This window comes from Macrobrachium rosenbergii, chromosome 39 (assembly GCF_040412425.1).
Source record: "Macrobrachium rosenbergii isolate ZJJX-2024 chromosome 39, ASM4041242v1, whole genome shotgun sequence".
Classification (NCBI taxonomy): Eukaryota; Metazoa; Arthropoda; class Malacostraca; order Decapoda; family Palaemonidae; genus Macrobrachium; species Macrobrachium rosenbergii.
The window spans coordinates 11,739,525-11,763,230 of record NC_089779.1 but is presented as its reverse complement, the minus strand read 5'-3'; the positions used below and the strand labels follow the sequence as shown (position 1 = coordinate 11,763,230).

Genomic DNA, 23,706 nt, shown 5'->3' with positions numbered 1-23,706 from the left:
CTTAAGAGAAGACTGAATCCTCAGAAGTAGAAATTAATTTATTACCAAAATTACAGTTGTTACTACACTAGATCTTACCACACTACACAAGCTTAAAATCTTTAACAATACTTTGAACAGTATTTTGTGCATAATGCAATTATTATTACAGTATGTTGTGCATAATGTAATTTTTATTACAGTATGTTCTGATAACAAGATGACAGCACTGACACTCACCCTGGAACCTCACATTCCATAAATACATACAAAATGTATGGAAAACTACAAATTTGAGGAAGAGTATATTTTCACATGCTGTTTTGAGACATCACAGCTCCTTGGTATGTGAAAATATATGTCTTTCTTGAATTTCTGGTTTTTCTTAACACTTTGACATTTAGCTTCTGACATCATACAGAAAGTGCTGTTATTAACATGTAAGCATGCAACAATTTAAATGCTAAACTTTTCTGGACTTCACTTTCTTTCTTACAAGTTCACCAACATGAACATCTGAGTTGGACACTAATCTGGGAGCTGGTTTACGTGCTGTGAAATTAATCAGTATTCCACATAACCTTTCCACCGTAGGTCCTGTCTTGTCATAATTGAAGGCTACTACAACCAATACAATTGCTAAAGCAAAACCAACCACAGTCCCCTGACTCATTTCTGCATCCACACTCCTTAAAATTGGTTTGAAACTTAAATTCAGATGTTCAAAAGCTGAGTCTGCTTCAAAGGTTATCTCAGGGCTAGTGTATTCATACTGTGAGGTGGGAAGATTAGAATCTAAACGCAAGAAGTATGTACGTTTGTCAGCAGTCATTGGGGGCAACATAAAATATGGATGAGGACCCAGCTTGATAGAGTGAATGGGAGAATCAGGAAGATCATCTCTGTAAAGTCTAGCAACAAGTGAAGAGAGATACTGAGGTTCTGTGTCAACCTTGATGGCAACATCCATTTGATTGAACGGTCGCAAAACTATGAGTTTTAAGTCTTTCACATCACTGGTGTCTGTATGAATGGTACGAGATGATGGCAAGGTACGTTGAACATGTTGATTTATACCACTTCCTGCTTTAAGTCGCAACTCATACTGACACTGAAAGGCAAAAATGCAAGGTTAGTTTAATACTTCAAAATTTCAAGTACAGTACACATAATTTAATGAATGAAAAATCTCATCAATGCTGTAACAAAAGTTAGTTTTACATAAAAAATTTACAAGTCATTAACACAAGTTCCATGAAAACCTACTCAATTTTCACTACCACTGATATTATTATGAATCCTAAGCCACTGTAAATAGATTATACCCAATGAAAATTTCAATTTTACCTGCCATTTGATCCAATGTTTGTGAAACATTTTCTTGATTTTTTATTCTTACTTTCAATGTGAAGGACACACTTTGAAAATCTCTATCACCAACAAAGAAATGTATCATCATCATTGCTTACAATGGTATCCTGCCATCTGGCTCCTAATATTCTTGTCCATACAGCAATGCAGAGTGTACTGTAATTACGTATAATCTTTTGTAAGGAATTTCAGTCTATTTGATTTTCAAATCTTGTTCAGCTTGGCCATTTTTGATATGCCAAATTTCTCATGTAATTTGTATTTTTCCTAGGTATACATCCTTTCATATATCAAGTATCCTACGCATGGCCAAGCCAGCCATGTATTGATTAAACATCAGCTGTACCATGAAGATAGGGGAGAGGGCATGCCCATTCTCACCCAACTAACACCTCTCATTCTCCTCTCAGCCTGTATTCAGAATGAAAAGCTAAAAGGAAAAACAAAAGCAGGTGGAAGAGGTGCGTTACCTCCAATATGAAAGACTGTGATTGGTCTCATTTGAATTCTAACTCTAGAGATCCTGTACTGGATATCACTTAGTAGATTGAGTTGTATCATATTGGCGAGTAACCAGTTTTGCTGGAGCCAGAGAGGAACTAACAAAATTGTCAAGTAAAGTTGTGTAACAGATAAAGCTCATCTCCGAATATCTGACTGATCACAGAGAGGAGCCTGATCTATTCCTCTTAGTTAACTACATCTTTCCTGTAAGGGACTGCTGCAAAACTGGTTTTCTGCCCATATGCTTCTGTTCAATCTACCATGGTAGTAGCCAAAGCTTTTCACTGCTTCTCTGTAAAAATTTTCTTCAGAAGCTAAACATTTTGATATAAAACATTACACTAGTTGTTTCATAGATAATCCCAACAGATGGATCTGCCAGGCAAGGCAACAAACCAAACTTAAACATTATTTTGATAAAAATTAAATTGTCCTTGTGAGAAAGTGAAGGCTCACCTCTATTACACAATTACTTAAATCTTTTGTTTAGTCAAGAGCAACGTGAAAACAGCAACAATCCAAGATAATTACTATGTTATATACTGCATTTTATCTACGAATAATAATTAAATTTCTTATCTCTATACAAGGTCCAATATCATTAGTTATTAGCTGAATAGGTTCGTATTTTATTATCAGCCAAATAGTTTAAATTTGTCGGCTGAGTTTAAACCATCTGCAGCCATAATGTCAAAAAGTTAAATTCTTTGCTACCTGAAGAAGCCACTGAGCCAAGACCTCCAGAACCATATCAATCTTGTAAGGAAAATATAGATTATCATGTAGTAATTAACCACAAGAAGACATCTAGGGTAACTGCCACAACCAGAAGGAAAAGATTATGCCATTACCAGCTGGGTCATGGTCTTGGTACTAGAAGGTGGGCATAGGACCTGGAAGGAATATTTAGTCAAAGATGTGCCTCGACCTCCAGTCATGAAAAATCACACCTATTGTAGGCATGCCAGTGCCTTTCCTGCCAGTCTCTCTTGGTGTCTGGAATTTATCTGAAACAGTGCTGGCAATGGAATGATCAAGACAGCTGAGATTCTTATGTTTCATCATGTGTCCAACTGCAATAAAACTTGTCATAAAAACACACTGCCAACTTAACACACACGCACACACCACAAACTGGTAAAATACAAGTCAACAACTTACTGATACAGCAAACCAGCATTTGCCAAAGATTCTTTCTCCACTTTCACTTGCTGACCTGTTTTCAACCCACTTAAGATATGTGTCCATTAAGTTTCTGACTTGCATTTATGATGCTTTAATTTAGTGTGGACACACCTATTGGGTCTTCTGATAATAATCGCTTTCTTTGACTTCTGCGAATGAATCATGAATTTTATACTATACCAAACACTGGGGCACTTTCAGCCATTTAGCACTTGAGACAGTGAAAAGAGGAAGCTGAAGTGGTTGGACAGCTAAGTAAAAGAGATCCAAAAATAAATGAGATAAAGTATAAGGATTTAAAGTGAAACTAGCAAAAAACCCCACAGTAACAGATTGGACAGCATGATGGAAAAATGAGGAGGAACTTGGGGAAAAAAAAAAAAAGTGGATGCAGCTAAGGGCTAAAGGAATGCTACACACGCCTTTTTGTATGGACATATTGGAGCTCATACTAGGTACAAGAGAAATTCATTTACTTTACTGCACAATTACTGCTCACAATACCTTTGGTAATAAACCTCTGATCCTGAAGTGACCTTGTGCATCTGACACAGCCTCCTCTTGGTATTGAGTGCAATCTCCTTCTTTACCAACTGCTTCAACAACAACATCAGTTTCAGCCTCCCCACTTAATGACACAGTTTGTCCATAAACACTATAAGCCACTCGAGATCCACTGAAAATGTACAGAAGTCAGTAATTGCAGTACATATATGCCAATTGGTAAAAAGATCAATTATGGATGATAATTTACAACAGACAACACATATTTTGCATGTAAAGCAGTTCATATCTTCTATTCTAACTCCAAATTACCACTTGGCAACAATAATACAAAAAATTCAACCTACCTGATAGTAACCACTATTGCAGCACCTTCCTCAATAGTCACCATTTTTGAAGGTGGCTCAAAAGTGTATTCTTTCATCATTGGCCTTAAAAAGTAATCACCAGGAGTTAGGGAAAGAAAAGCAATGGTGCCATCATCTTCTGTAAGACTATTCTGCCGATAACTTTTACCTCCAGACATTGATACCAGTACCCCAGACAGGGGTTCTTCATTTTCATCTTTAACCTCAACAACAACTTCTGCTAGCTTGTATGCTTCAAAATGTCCCTTCTCTTTAAGGGCATTCATGACATAGCCCTTCTTTTCGGCAGTTACAGTATAAGAAACTGAATTATCAAGAGGGCCTGCTGTGTATTTTCCCTCTGAATCGGTAGTATAAGTATAAACTTCATTTCCACCTTCTACATTAATAGTTACACCGCCCAAAGGAGGAACCACCTTACCATGAATAAAAAGTGCACGTTCAGCTTTAAAAGTTACTGCATTCATCACACAATCAGTTGGCATTGTGAACTCATGAGATGCTGGTTCATACTGATACAAATTAGTTGGTGAACCAGGAGTCAATACAATGGTTTCACCTTCACGTACCCAATGTTCAAATACATATAAGTTGGGATCCTCAGGGGAAGGGTTTAAAGGACCTAGTACGTTAACCTTATATTTAGATTTCACCTTCACTGTAAAAGGTGCTACTTCTGTGGATCTGATGGCACCAGTAAGCTGATGCTTTGTAGCAGACAAAGTTATTAAAGTGGGTGAAGCAGTGTCCCACTGTATCTGTGAAGAGGCAAACTTGTGACATCCTACTGGAGTGAAAGTGTAAATGCCTGGGGATGATACACAAACACGAGTACTACCCTTCTGAGCTACTACAGTACCTGAAGAACCTGAGTTGGTAGTATAGCTCAATGTCGTTTCATGAGATGATGCTAATGTTAACTGATATCCCACCTGTTGGAAGGACACTTCCACATTTTGTGTGTTGACAGTCACTGAAATTGTTTTCATATCCCAACACCATTCCCCCATTTTTACAGTTAGCTGGTATAAACCTGGAACAACCTCAGTGATGGAAAACTTTCCATCAATAGCAACAGTATCGCGAAGTGCAAATGATTCTCCTTTGGATGAGCGGAGCACTACTGTCATATTGGGGCATTTTTCTAAACAGGAGATTTCTCCAATAATTTCTCCTAAGAACTGTGAGAAGGCCAGTTCATCAATAGCATCTGCTACCACAGTAAATACATGTTCCAAGGGACCAAATCTGTAAAAAGAAAACAATTATGTAATATATAGAAGGACATTAACCACAATTTACAAACATTCCATGAACAACAAAGCCTTAAATTACAAGGGTACAGGTTATTTTCCATATTTTTTTCCTCAAAACTTCAAGTTTGCCTCATATTTCATAAAGACTTAAAACATTCCAGTATAGTGCTGGGAAATGTAACTGAGTATGCAGTGAATATCCCACATCTTTTTCAATCATTTTATTTCTAGCGAGCAACGTACTGTATGCTTTATTCAGGAATCCACTCAAGACCTTAAAAATTGTCTAATGATGATACAACCATACGGCACTGTGTTCATTATTTTAATATCAGTCAGTGAGGATGGGAATAGAAAACTACCTGTCAAAACAATGATTTGTAAGGTACACCAAATAGAAAGAAAATATGAAGTAAATATAATGTAGTAATATAAGACATAGGGAAGCAAAGCAAAATCATGAAACAGAATTATAGGGACAAACGAAGAATTGTCAAATGTTTTTGTTATACATTGTCAACCTTGGTTTTTCTCAATTTTGGATCTATTTAACAATAACAAAAACCTTTTGGATATGAAGTTCACTTAAACATTGAAAAGAAGTTAAACTGTAAACAGGTAGTTTTCAGTTAAAAAGATGAAAATTGACAATCTTAATATCAGCATACCATGAATGGCAAGATTCTATCTTAATTTGTCTAATACTGTAATGGTATCATTGTTATTATTAATGATAAACAGTTTAACCAGTCCACTCAACTCTCATAGGGCTGACACAAAGGGTTTGTCCTTAGTATACATAAACTTAGGCCACAATATTATTACCTTTCCAACAAAAAGATGTGACTAATAAATGTAGATTCTACCTCAAAAGTGAATGCTTGCAGAAATGTATAGAATCTAAATGGGGCAAGACACATTAGAGTCATGCAAAATCCACAGACTGCATGGAGTCTATTCTGAACAGAATTAGATACCTATGCAGACTCTGTTAGCGAATTCCATAGACAGAATTGTGTGTGTGTGTGTGAGAGAGAGAGAGAAAGAGAGAGAGAGAGAAAAATAATTTAACCAGACTATTAAGTTCTTAACATGACTGGTCTGAAATATTTCTTATTATTACAATCATGTTTTAAATCATAGACTATTATACCCACACCATCAAAAATGACAGTAATAGATGAGAGGGTTGAGCCAACAAATCCTCACCCTATGGACATTAATTTCCAACCTAAAGCCTGAGTCAAGGTATCTTCATTCTGTACATTCATATAAGGGACGACAATGGTGAGAGAAGATGGCCCCAAGCTGGACCACAACAATTGTTGCCCATAAAAAATATATGGATAACAGAAGGGGAAGTACAGAAATCATTAGCAATGTGTAGGCATATGGGCCAAGATTAACAGAGTGGTTTGAAATAAAGGCTTTATAATGGCAAGCAGTCCAAAATCCAGCTCAGGCATTGCATAAAAGAACGAAAATTTTAAGTTAATGATGACAAGATTTTTTCCAAATTTGATAAGCAAAAACAGAGAGCAGAATGTTTTCTGCTTCCTCATTTATAAAAGCATACTTTTCAGGAGATCCAAATGTGTCCCAGGCTGTAATCCGTAGAACTAACCACTACAGATATGTCTTTCATGAATGGATCAAGTAATTTCCCAAGGTGTAGAGAAGTAATCACTACAGTTTAACAGGACCACAAAGTCATACCTGAAGAATCTCAGATGCCCACCCTTAGGATTTGTTCTTATAATGAGACATAAACTGGAGCAAGGTAAATTAAGGAAGTTGTATGGTTAAGTAGGAAGAGGCTTAGAATCGAAAGGTAGAAACAACAACGGTATAAGTTGAAAAGATGTAAAAAAGAACCCTCACTACTGTCTACAGTGTACCTTGTAGAAATACCCCATACGGTGGCATACATAAGTAAATGACCTAGAATACCACAAGTATTTCCCGCTCTGTAAGTTGCTTTTGACAATAAAACTTTCTGACTTGAGATATGCAGTTTTTATGAAAACTCACTTTTCACTGTTCATATGTAATTAACTGACAACCAATTTTTATCTCGTAACTGACTTGTCCTCACTTTGGATCTTAAATTTATGGATCTTGTAAAACCTGTGATAAAACATTCTTCATCTTCCATGTAAACAAGATCTGATTAAAAAAGAACCACAATATAAAGTTCCTGTACCACTAATTACCAGTTAACTTTAGTGTTAAAATGTGTACCACAGTATAAAAAGAATGTCTAAGGAATATTCAAACTACCTCATGCCAGCTTCATCTGCTGCAGATGACAATTTGATGGATGCTGAATAGGACCCTGGTAGTAACATAATGCATCCAATGCCATCCCCATCTGTTGTAGTTGTCACTTCAGCTCCAACATCGCTACGAACCTCAATGGTCCTAAAATTTTAAAATACTAGAGTTAATTACAACTCAAGGCAGCATGCTAACAGGCTGCCTCACTAGAAGCAAAAAATGGATGTACCAGTCTAAAGCCACACTAACCGAGGAATTTTAATTTGGCTGTTGCTTTTAAGGAGGGATTGATCTTAACCCTTTAACGCCGAAGCCCTATTTACAAAAACGTCTCCGTATGCGGGCGTTGGTGAGTTAGCGCCCGAGCGGAAAAGTTTTTAAAAAATCACATACGCTTAGTTTTTAAGATTAAGAGTTCATTTTGGCTAATTTTTTTTTGTGTCATTGCCTGAAGTTTAGTATGCAACCATCAGAAATGAAAAAAAATATCATTATCATATATAAATATTGGAATATATGACAGCAAAAAAAACGTATATAATTGTATACAAATCGCGCTGTAAGCAAAGCGGTTAAAGCTAATGAGTTAATTTTTTTAGTTGTATTGTACACTAAATTGCGATGATTTTGGTATATAACAAATTTTAAAACGATCAAAGCAACACAGAAAATATTATCACAAAATGATGCATGAATTAATGCTTGGACGTAAAAAATGTTTTTCAAAAAATTCACCATAAATCGAAATATTGTGCTAGAGACTTCCCGTTTGTTGAAAAATGAAGCTAATTGATTGAATATTACTAGACTGTAAGTGTTTTAGCTTACAATGACAGTTTTCGACCATTTCGGTCAAGTTAAAGTTGACCGAAAGTCGAATTTTTTCTATTTATCGTGATTTATATGGAAATATTTCAAAACCAATAAAAGCTAAAACCATGAGTTATTTTTTGTTGTATTGTACATGACATTGTGCACATTTTCATATATAAAACTTTATGTAACGACTAATATAAAGCGGTGCAAATATTACGACAACGAGACGAAAAAGAATTTCTGAGATGTTGGCCGAGTTACCAGCATGAGCGTAAGGAAAATGTTTTTAAAAATTCACCATAAATCGAAATATTGTGCTAGAGACTTCCAATTTATTGCAAAATGAAGTTAAACGATTGAATATTACTAGAATGTAAGAGTTTTAGCTTACAATTGTGTTTTTGACCATTTCGGTCGAGTTAAAGTTGACCGAAGGTTGAAATTTTGGCAGTTATCGTGATTTATGTGAAAATACTTCAAAACTGATAAAGCTACAACCATGAGCTATTTTCAGTTGTATTCTACATGAAATTGCACACATTTTCATATATAAAAGTTTATGTAACGACTAATGTAAAACGATGCAAACATTACGACAACATGACGAAAGAATTTCTGAGATGTTATTTGAGTTACAGCGTGCAGGCGTAAGGAAAAAATTTTTTTCAGAAATTCACCATAAATCGAAATATTGTGCTAGAGACTTCCAGTTTGTTGCAAAATGAAGGTACATGATTGAATATTACTAGAATGTAAGAGTTTTAGCTTATAATTGCGTTTTTACCATTTGGTCGAGTTAAAGTTGACCAAGAAGCTTGAAATTTTGGCAGTTATCGTGATTTATATGAAAATATTTCAAAACTGATAAAGCTACAACCATGAGTTATTTTCTGTTGTATTCTACATGAAATTGCGCACATTTCCATATATAAAACTTTATGTAACGACTAATATAAAACAGTGCAAACATTACGGCGTGTGAAAGAATTTCTGGCGCGGACGTAAGGAAAAAGTTTTTCAGAAATTCACCATAAATCGAAATATTGTGCTAGAGACTTCCAATTGGTTGCAAATGAAGGTAAATTATTGAATATTACTAGATCGTAAGGTTTTAGCTTAAAATTGCGTTTTTGACCATTTCGGTCGAGTCAAAGTTGACCGAAGGTTGAAATTTTGGCACTTATAAGTAGTTTATATAAAAATATTTCAAAACTGATAAAGCTACAACCATGGGTTGTATTTTTATGTATTGTACATGAAATTGCGCACATTTTCATATATAAAACTTTATGTAACGGCTAATATAGAACAGTGCAAAAATTACGACAAAATGACGAAAGAATTTATGAAATTTTCGGACCGAGTTACCGCCATGCGTAAAAAAAAGTTTTTCAAAAATTCACCATAAATCGAAATATTGTGCTAGAGACTTCCAATATGTTGCAAAATGAAGGTACATGATTGACTATTACTAGAATGTAAGAGTTTTAGCTTACAATTACGTTTTTCGACCATTTCGGTCAAAAAAGTTGACCGAAGGTTGAAATTTTTGTAGTGGACATGCTGATGCGTCCACTCGGCACCCAACAGACAATTTTAGTCGACGTATGATACGTCCAATAGGCGTTTAAGGGTTAATTTAAGAGGAATCAAATACAAATATAATTTTGATATACAAGACACCCTAACTTACTGAGTACCTTTATAGCACATAAAACAGTAACAGTGCATGTGTGACACAGTACTGCTAAATCAAATTAACTAATGTACTTACTGTTAAAAAAATTATTCTAGAACAAGAACTTTATACTTCAGGTACATCAACCAAACAAAAACAGGGCTCCTTAAGCAAGCAAAAATTGAGGCGAAAAAATAAAAGTGATTGATGAGCATGCATAAACTGACCATGGTCAGTTTATGTACACTCACAAATCACTATTGAAAAAATAATGGGTAACTTGGTAAATATACCATTTCTGATTTATTATGGGAATTAACAGATCGTGAATATCCATTCTTACTAAAAATAATTCTTGAAGGCTGAACCTAATCATTATTATTAACAAAACCACTGAGTGACAACTAGAATGTTACAGCACTTGATCAAAGGATTTTTTCTCAATGAAGGATAAATATTAATGAAAGTTTTATAAAACTGAACAACTACATGGGAAATGACTAAAAGAAGCAGATGTAAACAAAAAGATAGAAAGCAATGCAGCTGGGGCCAAGTGGACACTGAAAAAACCTTTAGTATTGTCTAAGCAAGGCACACTTTATTAAGCTTAAATACCTACGGGACGTATATAATCCAATTACAGTGACTGAGATCAGCCTAAGATAAGACTCATATCAGTTCACAGTCAAAAGGTCAACTGAAGAAGAGATGACAGAACATGCTTAACCTATCATAGGTAGCTCACAGTTCTTTCTCCACAATAATATATTATAGACTCTTTTAATAACGTACAAAATAGGTGTACAGACTACAAAATGGATATGTTCAAGATAAACAAGTGCGTTCATGTAAGAGATAACCCAGTTCCATACACTGAATCAACTTTAGCAAACTCTGAATCAATAAAAATACTATTACTTACCATGGCCCAGTGTGATATGCACTCTTCTCTACAGAAACAGAAAAACACACTTGGAATTTAGTCGGAGAAATGTCAGCAAGTTTTGGATTGCGTGGAGAAATGGTAACCATAACATCTTCAAAAGCATATTTATCTGAAAATGAGGAAATGCCAAAATACAGGATCTTTTCCAGAATATCACATTTTCTTGTAAAACTTAGCTTTTATTTACACAACATTTTAAGGTGTTTAGTGGTGTACTATTTGTGAATCCAAGCCTAATACTTGTTCCTTAACATGTTTAATGCCTAATTTCTACGGATGACTTTATTTTTTTATAATTAACACTGACAATAAGGTGAACTGACTAGAGTACTGTAAATATTATAAACATAAACTTATAGACCTTACAGAGGGAAATTATAGACACTATTATTCATGAAACATGGGAATCAGAGAATTTAAAATATTACAAAATTTATGAGCAAAAGAAAAAAAAAGTGAAAAAAATTTGTTCCATACATACACACTTTTTACCTAATTGGCCACTCTTTATGCCAATACAGATAAGGTGCTGGCGACAAACTTTAAAGACTAAATGAAAAATAATAGGCAAAAGATGTTCAAAGAATTCCCAACCTCACATTCTGCCCTAAATTCACTGAGCAGCAAAAGTGTGAGACAACCAAAGTGCTGAGAGTAGGTCACTGAATAGGTATTTACGTAATACCTTCACTGCACTGTAAGAGGTGCACTGACAGCACTACCCCTCTACAGGGTCCATTAATCATAAAATACCAAAATTCAGAAGGGAAGACAAAGACATGTGCCATGAAAGGAACTCTTTAAACCCAATGGAAAAAGAACCTAGTAATTTCAAGCCTGAGTACCCTGACTTGATCTGACACCAATATGCGAGGGCCACAGTGACATCTTAAAGGTTCCAAAAAGAGATACCATTTAAGAGGAAGAGGAAGAGGGATGAAAACCAGGGTACCCATCCTATAAAACCTGTCCTGCGTACACTATGATACCTAATGAAAAAACTTACAAGTGCCTTGTCAGTCACATTCCTGAGATAAAACTTGGAAAAGTTGGACTGACATCTCCCTGTTCCTACCATCGGGGTGAAAGCCTGTTCTATGTTGTTTTTGAATGCTCACTAAGGTAGAGATTACTCAAACCTTGCTGGCTCATATTCTCAGTTAGATAACCCCATCACCAGGTGTACTTGAGTAAGCCCTCAAGCAGAAAGTAATGCAGCTGGGATAAAAGAGAAGCTGTAAAAGGCTTTAGCAGCATCTACACTGTGCCCTGCGAGGCTCAAAGTAGTGTACCCCTAACAGCTCCTCATTTACGGAAAGCACTATAAAAATGTATAAATCATAACATCTGAGGAATATTTCTGACATTGTGGTAACAATGTAATACTTAAAATCACTACAGTAACTTGTGAAATAAGTGCAGTAATCCCTTGATTATTCACACTCACCTTATCTGCCAATCAATACTATCTGCAGGGCCCCAGCACGACAATATATGCATATTATAAATATAATTCATAAAAATTCTAAAAATCATGCTCAGATGGTTAGCAATTCTGTCTGGGCAGATAGAAGTCTTAGTAATGCTGCTTACAGGCATAGTTAAACAGCTAAGAAAGGGCTTTAGAGGAAGTGGGAGGCTGGAGAAAGTTTCTGGGGTGAGTGGAGGTGGGAGGGATGGGCAGGATGGTGGAGAGGGACTGGCAACACGGCACGGGCAGAAAGGTGTTAGTCTCACTGCTTACAGGTATAAGCATGAAGAGAAAGCGTTACTGAGGGGGTGGGAGGACAGGGAAGGAGTTTCCAAGGCAGCGCTGGGGGTGGGAAGGTGTATGCAGGTGTTTGACTTCTTGAGAGTTTTCATAATTATTAGCTTAGAAGTGCTATGTCATTTGACACATCATCCTACATCGCTCTGTTTATTAGTTTTAATTGGCTGATATGGATACATCCTCAGTTCAACAACATATAATAGAAGCTGCGTGGGTGGGCAAGCACTTGTTTTTTGTGAGCTTTCCCACTACTGGTGCAAATGAGTATGTCATTACACGTCATTGTTACTTTTGCTTTTGAATGGCTGATTGAGCATGTGTCACAATACCATAAAAAATTTCCTTCTTTTTCTGGCTACACACAAAGTGTATCTATGCACTTTGTAGCGAAGCACACTTCTCTCCTTTGTCCAGTTTCACGTCAGTTCTAGGTATTTGAGTCATCAATAGGTGTTGCGATATTGTGTCACGATACTTTCACCCCATTCTCTTGCTTTTATTGAGGGTGCCTGCAGCTCTGCTGTTGCTATTAATTCTGTGTGCTGTGCTGTGTACTCTCTGTATGGCCCCACCTTATCCTATGAGGGGAAGGAAGGTGTTGACCCTTCAGAAGCAGCTTGAAATCATTGGGAGAATCTAGGCAGGCTGGCCTATGGGATCAAGGGCAAGCTGAAGAAGTACACGACAGGCTCTGGGAAAATGTCAAGGAGCCAGACCTGCAAGGTGATGAAAAAACCCTATTATGAAGAGACCGAACAGTTGACCTTGATCTGGTTTCATCATCAGAGGGCAGGCATGCATGAGGTTGCGGATTTTAAGGCATCCAAAGGTTGACCATTTCAGTTAAATAATCAGCATGGGCTTTCTAACAAGAAAACTCATGGCAAAGCTTTCGATGCTTCCGAGACAGGAGTAAAGGAATTTCAGCCAGACACTGAAAGACTTGATGAAAAAATGCATAAGGGCATTACACTACAGTATACGGTTTGTAAACCTGAAAAATGGTTTGTCTTTTTGATTATATGTATGATTTTATTATGCATTCTTTTCATTTCAAATCCTGTATTTTGTTTTGTTTTCTGAGTCCTTGTCCAACCCACATTTGTTAATGGTGAACCTTTCTCCTTTCAGGTATAACAGAGGGAGGGTCTACAGCTAAAGGCAATTTAGCTTGTTGCAAGAATGCAAAAGTGAATGCTATCTGCCATTCAGTGGTTTTTATGCAATATGAAATGGTTTTGACTGTCAAGAAATAATTAGTGTACTATAAAATTTGAAGGAAGTGATTGATACACTTGCTATGTTCCTCATGTGCAGTATATTAATGCACTGTGCTACTTGAAATCCATGAAATAGGAAAGTCTAGGGTATATGATACTCATTTGTGAAATTCATGGTTTGTGTACCTACACTGAGGGAAATTACCTTTATACCTGTAAAAATGGATATATTTGAAATGGTTGAACCTGCATATTTTCAATGCATTCTGTATTAGTACAGAGAGGGAGAAGATTGTTTACCTTCTATATTATGCTTGAAATGTTATGAAGCAAGAAGCTTCTATTATTTATTGTAGTTAGCTTTTTTTGTGTATTACAGTAAAGATGGCTTTTCTTAAGCTGAAGAAGAGTAATTTCAGACCCATTAGTTACTAAAAGTTAGTTTAATTATTGAAGATTTAAGAAACTTTTGTACATTTATGATTAATGGATTTGTAAGAATAAATCATACATGTTTTACTGATCCAAACCTTTTGAATTTTCAAAATATTATCCCTTCGACCTGACATAACAGCTAGTAAAAATTATTAGGGTTTATCATTTGAAAAAATTCTTTAGAACTATCAATCAACATTCACTACTTTACCTCTGACTGCAGGGTTTATTATTTGAAAATTCTTTAGAACTATCCATCAACATTCACTACTTTACCTCTGACTGCAGTCTAAATTTTAATCTTTAGCCGAGATTATACAAATTATAAAACTATTATAAATATTATAAAACTTACCAGAGGTTACTTTAATCTTGTGCTTTCCCGATCTAATGTTATGGAAACTGTAACTCCCAGTCTCATCAGTAATAGTCGAGATACTTTTATCAAGTGTAACTTTTGCTCCAGCAAGTGCCTCTCCACCAGCTGTCTTTGTAATTTTTCCTGTAACACTGAACCCTTCAACCTACAAGACATAGAAGATAAAATTATATATCAGACAATATTTTTTAGAGCACCTTGCCCCATACACTTTACTGCAAATGGATAAAATTGAAATTTTTATTGTAAAATAAAGTTTTATCTATACTTACCCAGTAATTACTTAGCTAAGAGTTTCTACTCGACAGCAGCTTAAATTTTGAAAATTCGTGGTAGTGCTACTCTTTTGTTTATGTGGGTGACTAACCCCGCCCACTTTTGGGGTAAGAGAGGAACAACTCAGCCAAAAGCTCAATTTGTTGATGCCCCAAAATTCCATGTCAGGGGAGGAGGGTGGGCTCTGTCCGTAATTACTGGGTAAGTATATATAAAACTTTATTTTATCATAAAAATGTTATTTTTATATAAGCAGCTTACCCAGTAATTACTTGGCTGAATCCATATTGATAAGCGGTGGGACTCATGGACATGCAGTACCCAAAACATTAAGTTAATGAATTTGAGAACAGGATAAAAAATGGCTTAACACTGATACCATGTCTGTTGTACCTTACCTAGTGAGAGAGCTACTGCAGGTGGATACTGCCTCTGGTTGGCGCTCATCTCAACCTCATAGCGGCTTGGCAGTATAGCCAGGATCGCCTCTACTGAAGCGGGTACTTCACAGCGAAGGAGTATTCCGATTGCTGATGAAGTATAAATATAAGCCTCTGTGACGAAGGACAATCCCGAACACCAATAAAGCCAACAATATTGCCCCTGCCCAGGGTGCAGTACAAAAAAACATAAAAACCAGAAAATGATGAACACCATCACCTACACCTTTCCATTAAAAACACAAAAAATCCACACCCAACACTAAAAAACTGGTAGGTAATCCTGGTACATAGTACAGTACTCCCCGGGGCTCCCCTAGGACTCAATCACCCTAATTCGAGGCGATGAGATTACATAAAGGAAGGATTACTTCCTACAATTCCTCCCCAAAAACTATGCCAGCCACAGATTATGCTTATAAGCTACTGAAGTAGCGATTGCCCTCTATCACGGGCTCTTACCTTCAGGACAGATAATTCATCTTCCTTAATCTGGGAGTGTGCCTCTATAATGAGATCTCTCAAAAAGAATGAGAGTGCATTCTTAGATAATGGTCTCGATGGATTCTTCACCAAGCACCACAAGTTACTTGCTGGACCTCTGATTTTTTCCGTACGATGGGGAGGTTACACATGAGACCGCTCCAGTATTTCCTCTTAGTCAGCTAGGATCAGAATGTGGATCAGGACGAGTGCATATTTCTGATCACAAAGGAGATAAAGGAGATAAAAGAAGACCTGCAGTGGTGAAACTCCATACACAGGTTATCAGAAGGGATGTCTCTCTTTGTTGTGAATCCCGACCTCAAATTCAGCTGCGTTGCTTAACACCATGTTGGTCTTAAGTCGGCAGAAAACAAACTGAGCTCTTGGCTGAGTTGTTCCTCTCTCTTACCACGAAAGTGGACGGGATTAGTCACCTACATAAATAAAAAAGTAGCGCTACTGCGAATTTTCAAACTTTAAGCTGTCGTCGAGTAGAAACTCTTAGCTAAGTAATTACTGGGTAAGTTACTCATATAAAACTGGTATTTATTACATATATACCACCAGAATTGCAACTTTCAACTCAAAAAAGTCATGTCATTGGCCCTCCTTCACATGGGTGTTTTCAGGCTCTTAGTAACACAATGGTTATTACTATATTGGTTTAACAACATAACAAAGTCACACTCTGAAGTTAAGTGAAAGTGAAAAAAGCTGAAGAACTAGATAGGAGGAGACCATCAATAACAACAAAATACATAAGGCAAAAAACACTGTCTACAGATTATTATGAAAGATACACTATACAGTATATATGTAGTGCTTCTTATTAGGAACATGTTGAAATGCAATTTTTCTTCATAATATTACTTCTTCAAGTCAAAGAAGAAAAGAACAACAGATTCTTTACTGAACATGAATATTTTATAGATTTATTTTATGGCTGTTGTTGTTTTCACATTTACAGCAAATTGTCAACAAATATTTTAGGAAAAGACTTAATCTGGAAAGCCCTTCAATGATAAATATTCCCTTGACATTAGTGCACTAGAGAAAATTACCACTTTCCTGAAACTTGAAAATTTTTTCAAGAGTAAACTGTAATAACAGAAAATATCAACAAAACTCAGATGGCTATGCAATAATAAAAAGCTACAAAATGAAATATCAAAATAAAATGACAACCATTTTACCATCTTGATCTCCTAACCAAGGCTAAATGTCACACATGTTTCCCATCCTACTTAAACCTGCAATTATTATTAATATACAGTACACTGTACTCAGCCAAAACTAGTGCCAGTAAGAGGGATGAAAAAACTATCATTTATATTCTAAAAATATTATAGACATTAAACAGCATTTTACCTTGAAAGCTTGTTGGAGAACAACATCATCGTGGCCAACAGCCACTACTATAAGTCCTGGAATCACTTCATATTTTGTTGTGTCTGACTCAAAGTATGGAGTTAATATGTAGTCTCCAGGTGCAACTGACGAAAATTCAAACACGCCATCCTTGCCCGACACAACATGGCATAAGACTGGTAAGTCTACCGCATTCTGATACCCCTCTGGACTTCCTTGAATACAGACTGTATGGAATATGGAACAAAAGTAAAACATGAAAAAATTACAAGATTCAGATAACACTATGCTGTTTTACCTTAGCAAGGATGATACTTGAATTCAATCCAACAAATTAACTGCAACATATGTAGCAACTTAAAAAATTATGGAAAGTGCAACTTCCCTCAAGTAATTCTCATTTACCTGGTACTGTGACATCAGCATCTTTAGCATGTAGAACAAAATTAACCCCAGGTGCTGGCTGACTATCAGTTGTCACACTGCCAGATAAGCTGTATCCCCCAACAACAAGAGATGAACCAGCATCTCCATTTTCATCAGCAACCTCAACTTCAACCTGAATTTCAAAGAGAGAGAGACCTAATCAAGCATTTCCACTTCCACTACAAAACCACTGAAAAATAAATTAATACAGTACAGTAATGAGATTATAATTCTATTAAACTAATTTATACTGGCAAATAACACATTATTTTTCCGGGGGTTTTTCAAGACAACATATTATAGAGTAGTCTGACTTTCCATCTGATACAATGCTTTGCTTGAAATATCCATGTAAGTAAATACCAGACTATCATTATCAAAAGTAACCCCATTTCTACTTCAATTTACTTACGAATGGCTCTGACATACATTACTGATCCTGTGCATGCAATTGGCTTGCCTCAGTAGGTTCGAATGATTGTTGATGTTTAAAACAAAAGAACTTCTTGTGGCATACATGCCTTGGAAAGATCCATGTAAAAAGGTGGTTAGCCCACCATGGGCTATCCCTTCCCCCTTTAGGTGGAACCACTCCTACACTAACAAAATAAATGAAGCCAGTTGAAGTATGGGGCCACTGTAGCTTCTGCTGGGACATATGTGGATCCCTCTTCTACCCATCTAACATGACAACAAATGTGCCTTTCTGTCTGAAGGAAGATCACGTCATATTTTGATTAATCTGTACAGAGACTTCTCTACATACATGAGGCTCAAAACACAAAAATTTTCTGAAAATACACACTGACCCATGCCATTACAGGCACACAACCACATTGCTCATCACCAGGACACTCACAGCGAAGTTTATGTGCTTTTGGTTTTTTTTTTTACAAGGGCCTGAAACTATGAGAAGTAACAATAAACTTAATCTAAATTAAACTAATAACAGTACACAGTCAACTTACGCGTTCATTTAAGAATGTCCATGTTGGATGTGATGCAACTACAGAGAACTTTCCAGAAGATAAGGGGGTGAAAACATAAGATCCACCTTCACCTGTTTCTGTTGTTTGGATTAATGCATCCCCTCTGTAGAGAGAGACTGTCACACCTGTAGGACCTGAATCACTCCCGGCACTGACCACCTGAAGATTTGGAAGAGTAAATAATATACATTTAGAAAAAGATAGGTAAAATGTTTTCTAAAAGAAGTTGATATTGTGAAGACTTAATATGCCAACTTCACGGTATTACAGTAGGTCCATTTAAGTAAATAAGATAAAACAATTGTTAGGAAGCTCTTTACACCTCTTTAAAGACCACAAACCTTGCCAATAACTGCAAAACCCTGAAAGTGGAAGTTGATGTCTTTTCCCATGCTACAATCATCAGTCTCTCCATCAACCTTCAGTGAAACAGCATCTGGTTTAAAACTCCACCCAGATGGTGGGGACACCTAGAAAAAATAAGGCACGTGTAATTTTTGTATTACTGATTACAATAAGTTTGTAAGAAAATCTCCTTTTGACACTAACCATGGTATACAATTTGAAAAACATTTAATATTCAAATACATAATAAATAACATTATCATACATACTGGCTTTACCTAGTGGCAATTTATTGCCGTTTGAAAACCCATTAATTCGAAGGTACAAGCTCAAAATTAGCACTAATACCTGTTCAATACTATGTCAATTCCCAAATGAAAAGCATTAAAACGATAGTTCTTGTTATATCATTATCTACACAGTCTGCCTTACAAAACAAAGCAAATAAATGTCACTGATAAAAGATCAGGGTTCTGATTCATGCATTTTCTTCTTTATAAGTCTTGATAATCATATTAAGGATTTTTACATCAGATTTTTACCTTGGGGTTATATGTGAAATGTGCTCTCTACTCTCATCTGTCTTTTGCAATATTTGTACAAATTCCCATCATGTCTAGGTCTAGAATTTATTATACGATACTTTCATTCACCAGTAGTCCAGCCATCACTTTTCATTTTCTACAGGGTGCTGCTGCTTTGTTTTTACTGCCCTCTATACATGCATCACACCCCAATATGAGAGCAATTAATCATTTTCTACCTCTTATAACACCTGCCCTTCTGCCATAAGATACTGGTCAACATCACACTCTCTCACATTTACTTCCCATATTCATTCCAGGCATCAAGAATTTTTTACTTCATGTGTATTTTGCAATCATAAGCACCTTTTATGATGCCATCTGTTACATACAACACACAATACCTAATACTGTAGCTCATCACTGAGAGTACTGTACTTTTTCTTCAACTTCTCTCCTAGCAACATAACCCGTCAAAAGCTTAGTTTTCCTTACAATGATTTTCATTCTTCTCCTTAATCTTTTAAACACTTCTACAACCTCTTCCAGTTATTCTGATACCACTCGATTAATTTCATATAGCAGATCCCAGGCTCCCTTTCTGCACTCCTTTCTAGCTTCCTCCACTACTACTATGATAAAACAGAAAAGGACTCGGTGCTGACCCTCTGATGGACACCAACATTTACTTCAAATTCTATTGATACTAATGTCACCATCTTTGCTCTAATGCCCATATTATGGCACGGTATCATCATTAGCTCAGTGAGTCTTTCTGTGGAATGAAGGTCATATATGGTAAAGCTTAATACTTCCAACACACAGTTAGCCTAATTCCTCTACTTCCTTTAACATCAAGCTTTTCAACTTTCATAAAAACTTCATTTAGCCTGTCACTTCTATCAAAATTTGAAGTCTTCAAGAAGCTTCAAACTTTTCTTGGAGAGGTCTGACAGTACAAATGGCTGAAATTGCTGTTAAAATAATTGTATCATTTAGACATCATAGATTACTTCTCCCCATTTTGGTATTTTTCATCTCCACTACAAATATTGTTCAGATATCTGGGATGCATCATCCTCCGTTTCCTCTTCAGTAGGACTAAATCACATGCGACTTATTTCATCCATAACCTTTTCCTTAATTCTCTTTCTCTCAACAACACAAGAGGCTTTCCAGTTTCTTTCTTACAAATACTATTTCTGACACTGTTCTGCTGAGCTCTAGAAAGTGTACCTCCTCCTCTCAGGTGGCCTCGTAACATCTATCAGGCCACCTCTTCCTATATTTACTCTGGGTATCAGTATTTCTCAGACTGCATGGTTTGGTGAATGTTGACTTCCCACAATTACTAAATTTTGGAATTCTACCTTTTTGAACTGTTACTGAATCTGATAACCTTCCATCCTTCAAAGATACAAATCTTCAATCCCTTAAAAGTTAAGCCCCTCTTTCTTTGATTCCCCCTTTTTTCCTTAGTTTTCTTCAGGCCCAAGCATTGGGTTGCCTATTCCACTGACCACCGCATCTGAAGAAACTGGCATCCATTTCACATCTAACCACAAAAGAGTAAAACTTAAATAAAAATGTTAATGAGCATAATGATGTGGCAGAAATAAAAGTGTTAATGATCACAGAGTAACCATGTACAGTACTTCAGTTTCCTAAAGTTGGGCTATACTGTACAATCTAAGGCAAAAGACACCAAGTGGGAAAACTTACCAAAGTACCACATTGCTGATGTAACTATATTGTAGTAATAAAATTTCAAAAACAATTCAAAACAGTACAAAGAGATTAACAGTGTGGAGAACGCCAGAATTATAGTTTACTTACCTTGATAACATACTGCCCTTTATCATACAAGGGTATGAAGTAATAACCATTATTTGGGGCACACTCTGTCTCATATTTTAGATTTCCTTGATTTGTAAACCTGAAAAATAATCAAATGTATACCATTTAATTGCTATATGACTAGTACTACACAACATATAAAATGTTTTTAAAGGGAGAATTTCTAAAATCACTGTTATGGGCCAACGTTAACTTCTAATATGATACAGGTCAGCAGGAAAAAGAAGTTTCTTAAAAAATCTTTTTGTCTTTGTTTCCCTATAATCATAGTAAATTAAAAGTATAGCCTACAAGTGTTTCACTACAATGAGCCTAAAGATTACTAAGGAGTAAATTAAGTAACTTTGCAATGGCTTACGCTGGATTCACAAGACATGTTAGCATGATGTCTTTATTTAATGAAGATTTGGTAGCTTATATTCACAAAGAATTTCCATACATAAATACATGTATACATCATTTTCAAAAATTTTTGCCTGATAGATAAAATCGTCTCTTACTGCCTGTTAATCAGCTCAGTGGTCTGGTTAAACTAAGATGTACTTAACTTTTACAATGAAGAAAAGGCAGACAGTAGCTATGGGAGGTGGGGGTGGGGGGGCAGTCAGGTAGGTTATGACTTGCTGACTCTGAGGAGATTTCCATAACAACCAAACACTTCACCAATGGTAAAATTAAAACTTACGCCTAAAATAAGTTACAATGTACCACAGTTACACATCCTTTTTTGGGAGGTGGGGGTGGATTTCTTTCCACTATCCTAATAACAGCATACCATGTGTCTCATATTGATTTTCTTATACTGCCTGTTGCTACTGGTATTACATCATTGCTTTTGTTATTGCTAATCACTCATTATTGTTTTTCTAAAATCATGCCCACCATTTTCCAATGCCGTTCCTCCCAAATACAGGAGCAATATCAGAAATAAAAAAAAGCAGCTTCTCTTAACAATCATGGTGATAAAAATACCCAAACCAAAACATAAGCATTGGCCTCATGATCTGAACGATAAAAGTTACTTGTCAAACAGGCTGGGTTGAATTACCCTGTCTTTTAAAACTTATCTGGCCTTCCGATTAAAAAAAAAAAAACTGGACACTTCCTTTTTATATCAAACTAAGCCCACTGGAGGCTTAAAGTATAAGCTATATTGAAAAAGTCTAGGCTTCCAAGAGTTATATTGGCGGTTGTGCAATTCGCCGGTGGTCACCGACTAGGCCTAGTTTATTCTCGGCATGACGCCTAACCTTTCTAATCTCTATATTGCATACATTCAGAAAATAAGCCGCCTAAATGTTTAAACAACCAGAGCAAAGGTTAAAATAATTCAACTGACTATAAAATACAATAATATCCAGTAAAGCTTTGCTATTATTGCTCCGCAAGCCGTGCGAGTTGTCATACAGAATCGGACACCAAAACAAGAGTGAAAAATACTCACAGTTTAATTCCTACTTGAGCATAATTAATTTCTACGTCGCTCCTCACATATCCACCACATCCTAATACATCTCCATAACAAGAACCACTTAAAAGTGTCGAAATTAAAAACGATAAGCCCAATAATACGTCTAAGGCCATGATTCAGAACGCACGTGACACTAACACTAGTCTACATTGAACAGTTAAGCTAGCAAACGATCAGCTGATTGTCAATGTAAGCACGATGCCCAAGGGTGGAAGTGTTGGATTAATGGAATTCATGTTTTATGGATTAATTTTTTTTAATACTGAACAATGCCCGAAAAAGAATAGAATTAGACCTATAAGGACGCGTTACAAGAGTTTTTGGGCTCAGCAATTTAGGATAACACAATCATGGGCGAGGCGCTTGTGTGAAGTTCATATGCCGACTAATTTATTATCTGATATTCAACAGTCTATCTTGATTGTACATGATTTCATGCTTAGTTAATACTAACGTTTGCAAATATGAACTAAAAATATGAGTAGTGTCAGGGAACTTTATATTAAAGCGTGTTAAAAGTGTTTGTTAAATGTATGCTTAAAACAATGTTTTCTTCCAACCGGTGTGTTTATAGACAACTTTGCAGACGACGACCGTAACGTTATAGCTGTCAGGTAATGCAACAAGTTGACGTTAAAAAGACGCATTACATATACAATAGTATGGCGAATATGGAATAAAGGTATGGATAAAATAAAAATTTAGGCACTTGAGATTGTAAAATACAAGTCTTAGTGACCGAATGGCCAAATCTAGTGAAGAGAATATCAAACAGAATTGTGTGGTCTAATAAGCCATGGTGAAACGATAAATGTATAGAAGTAGCAGCTGAAAG

General features: G+C 36.0%; 1 protein-coding gene across 1 annotated transcript; it reads right to left on the bottom strand.

Annotated features, from left to right (window-relative positions):
• Window positions 1–17: 17 nt before the first annotated feature.
• On the bottom strand, window positions 18–23,480 carry LOC136825747 (BOS complex subunit NOMO1). Its single transcript, XM_067082573.1, has 12 exons — window positions 22,845–23,480; window positions 21,380–21,479; window positions 19,016–19,144; window positions 18,654–18,833; window positions 17,665–17,818; window positions 17,260–17,486; window positions 14,666–14,834; window positions 10,861–10,993; window positions 7,448–7,588; window positions 3,891–5,159; window positions 3,544–3,715; window positions 18–1,090 (listed from the first exon to the last, which is right to left on the bottom strand). The coding sequence occupies exons 1-12, from the start codon at window positions 22,982–22,984 to the stop codon at window positions 443–445; spliced, it is 3,462 nt and encodes a 1,153-aa protein (XP_066938674.1). The 5' UTR covers window positions 22,985–23,480; the 3' UTR covers window positions 18–442.
• Between the last annotated feature and the right edge of the window lie 226 nt (window positions 23,481–23,706).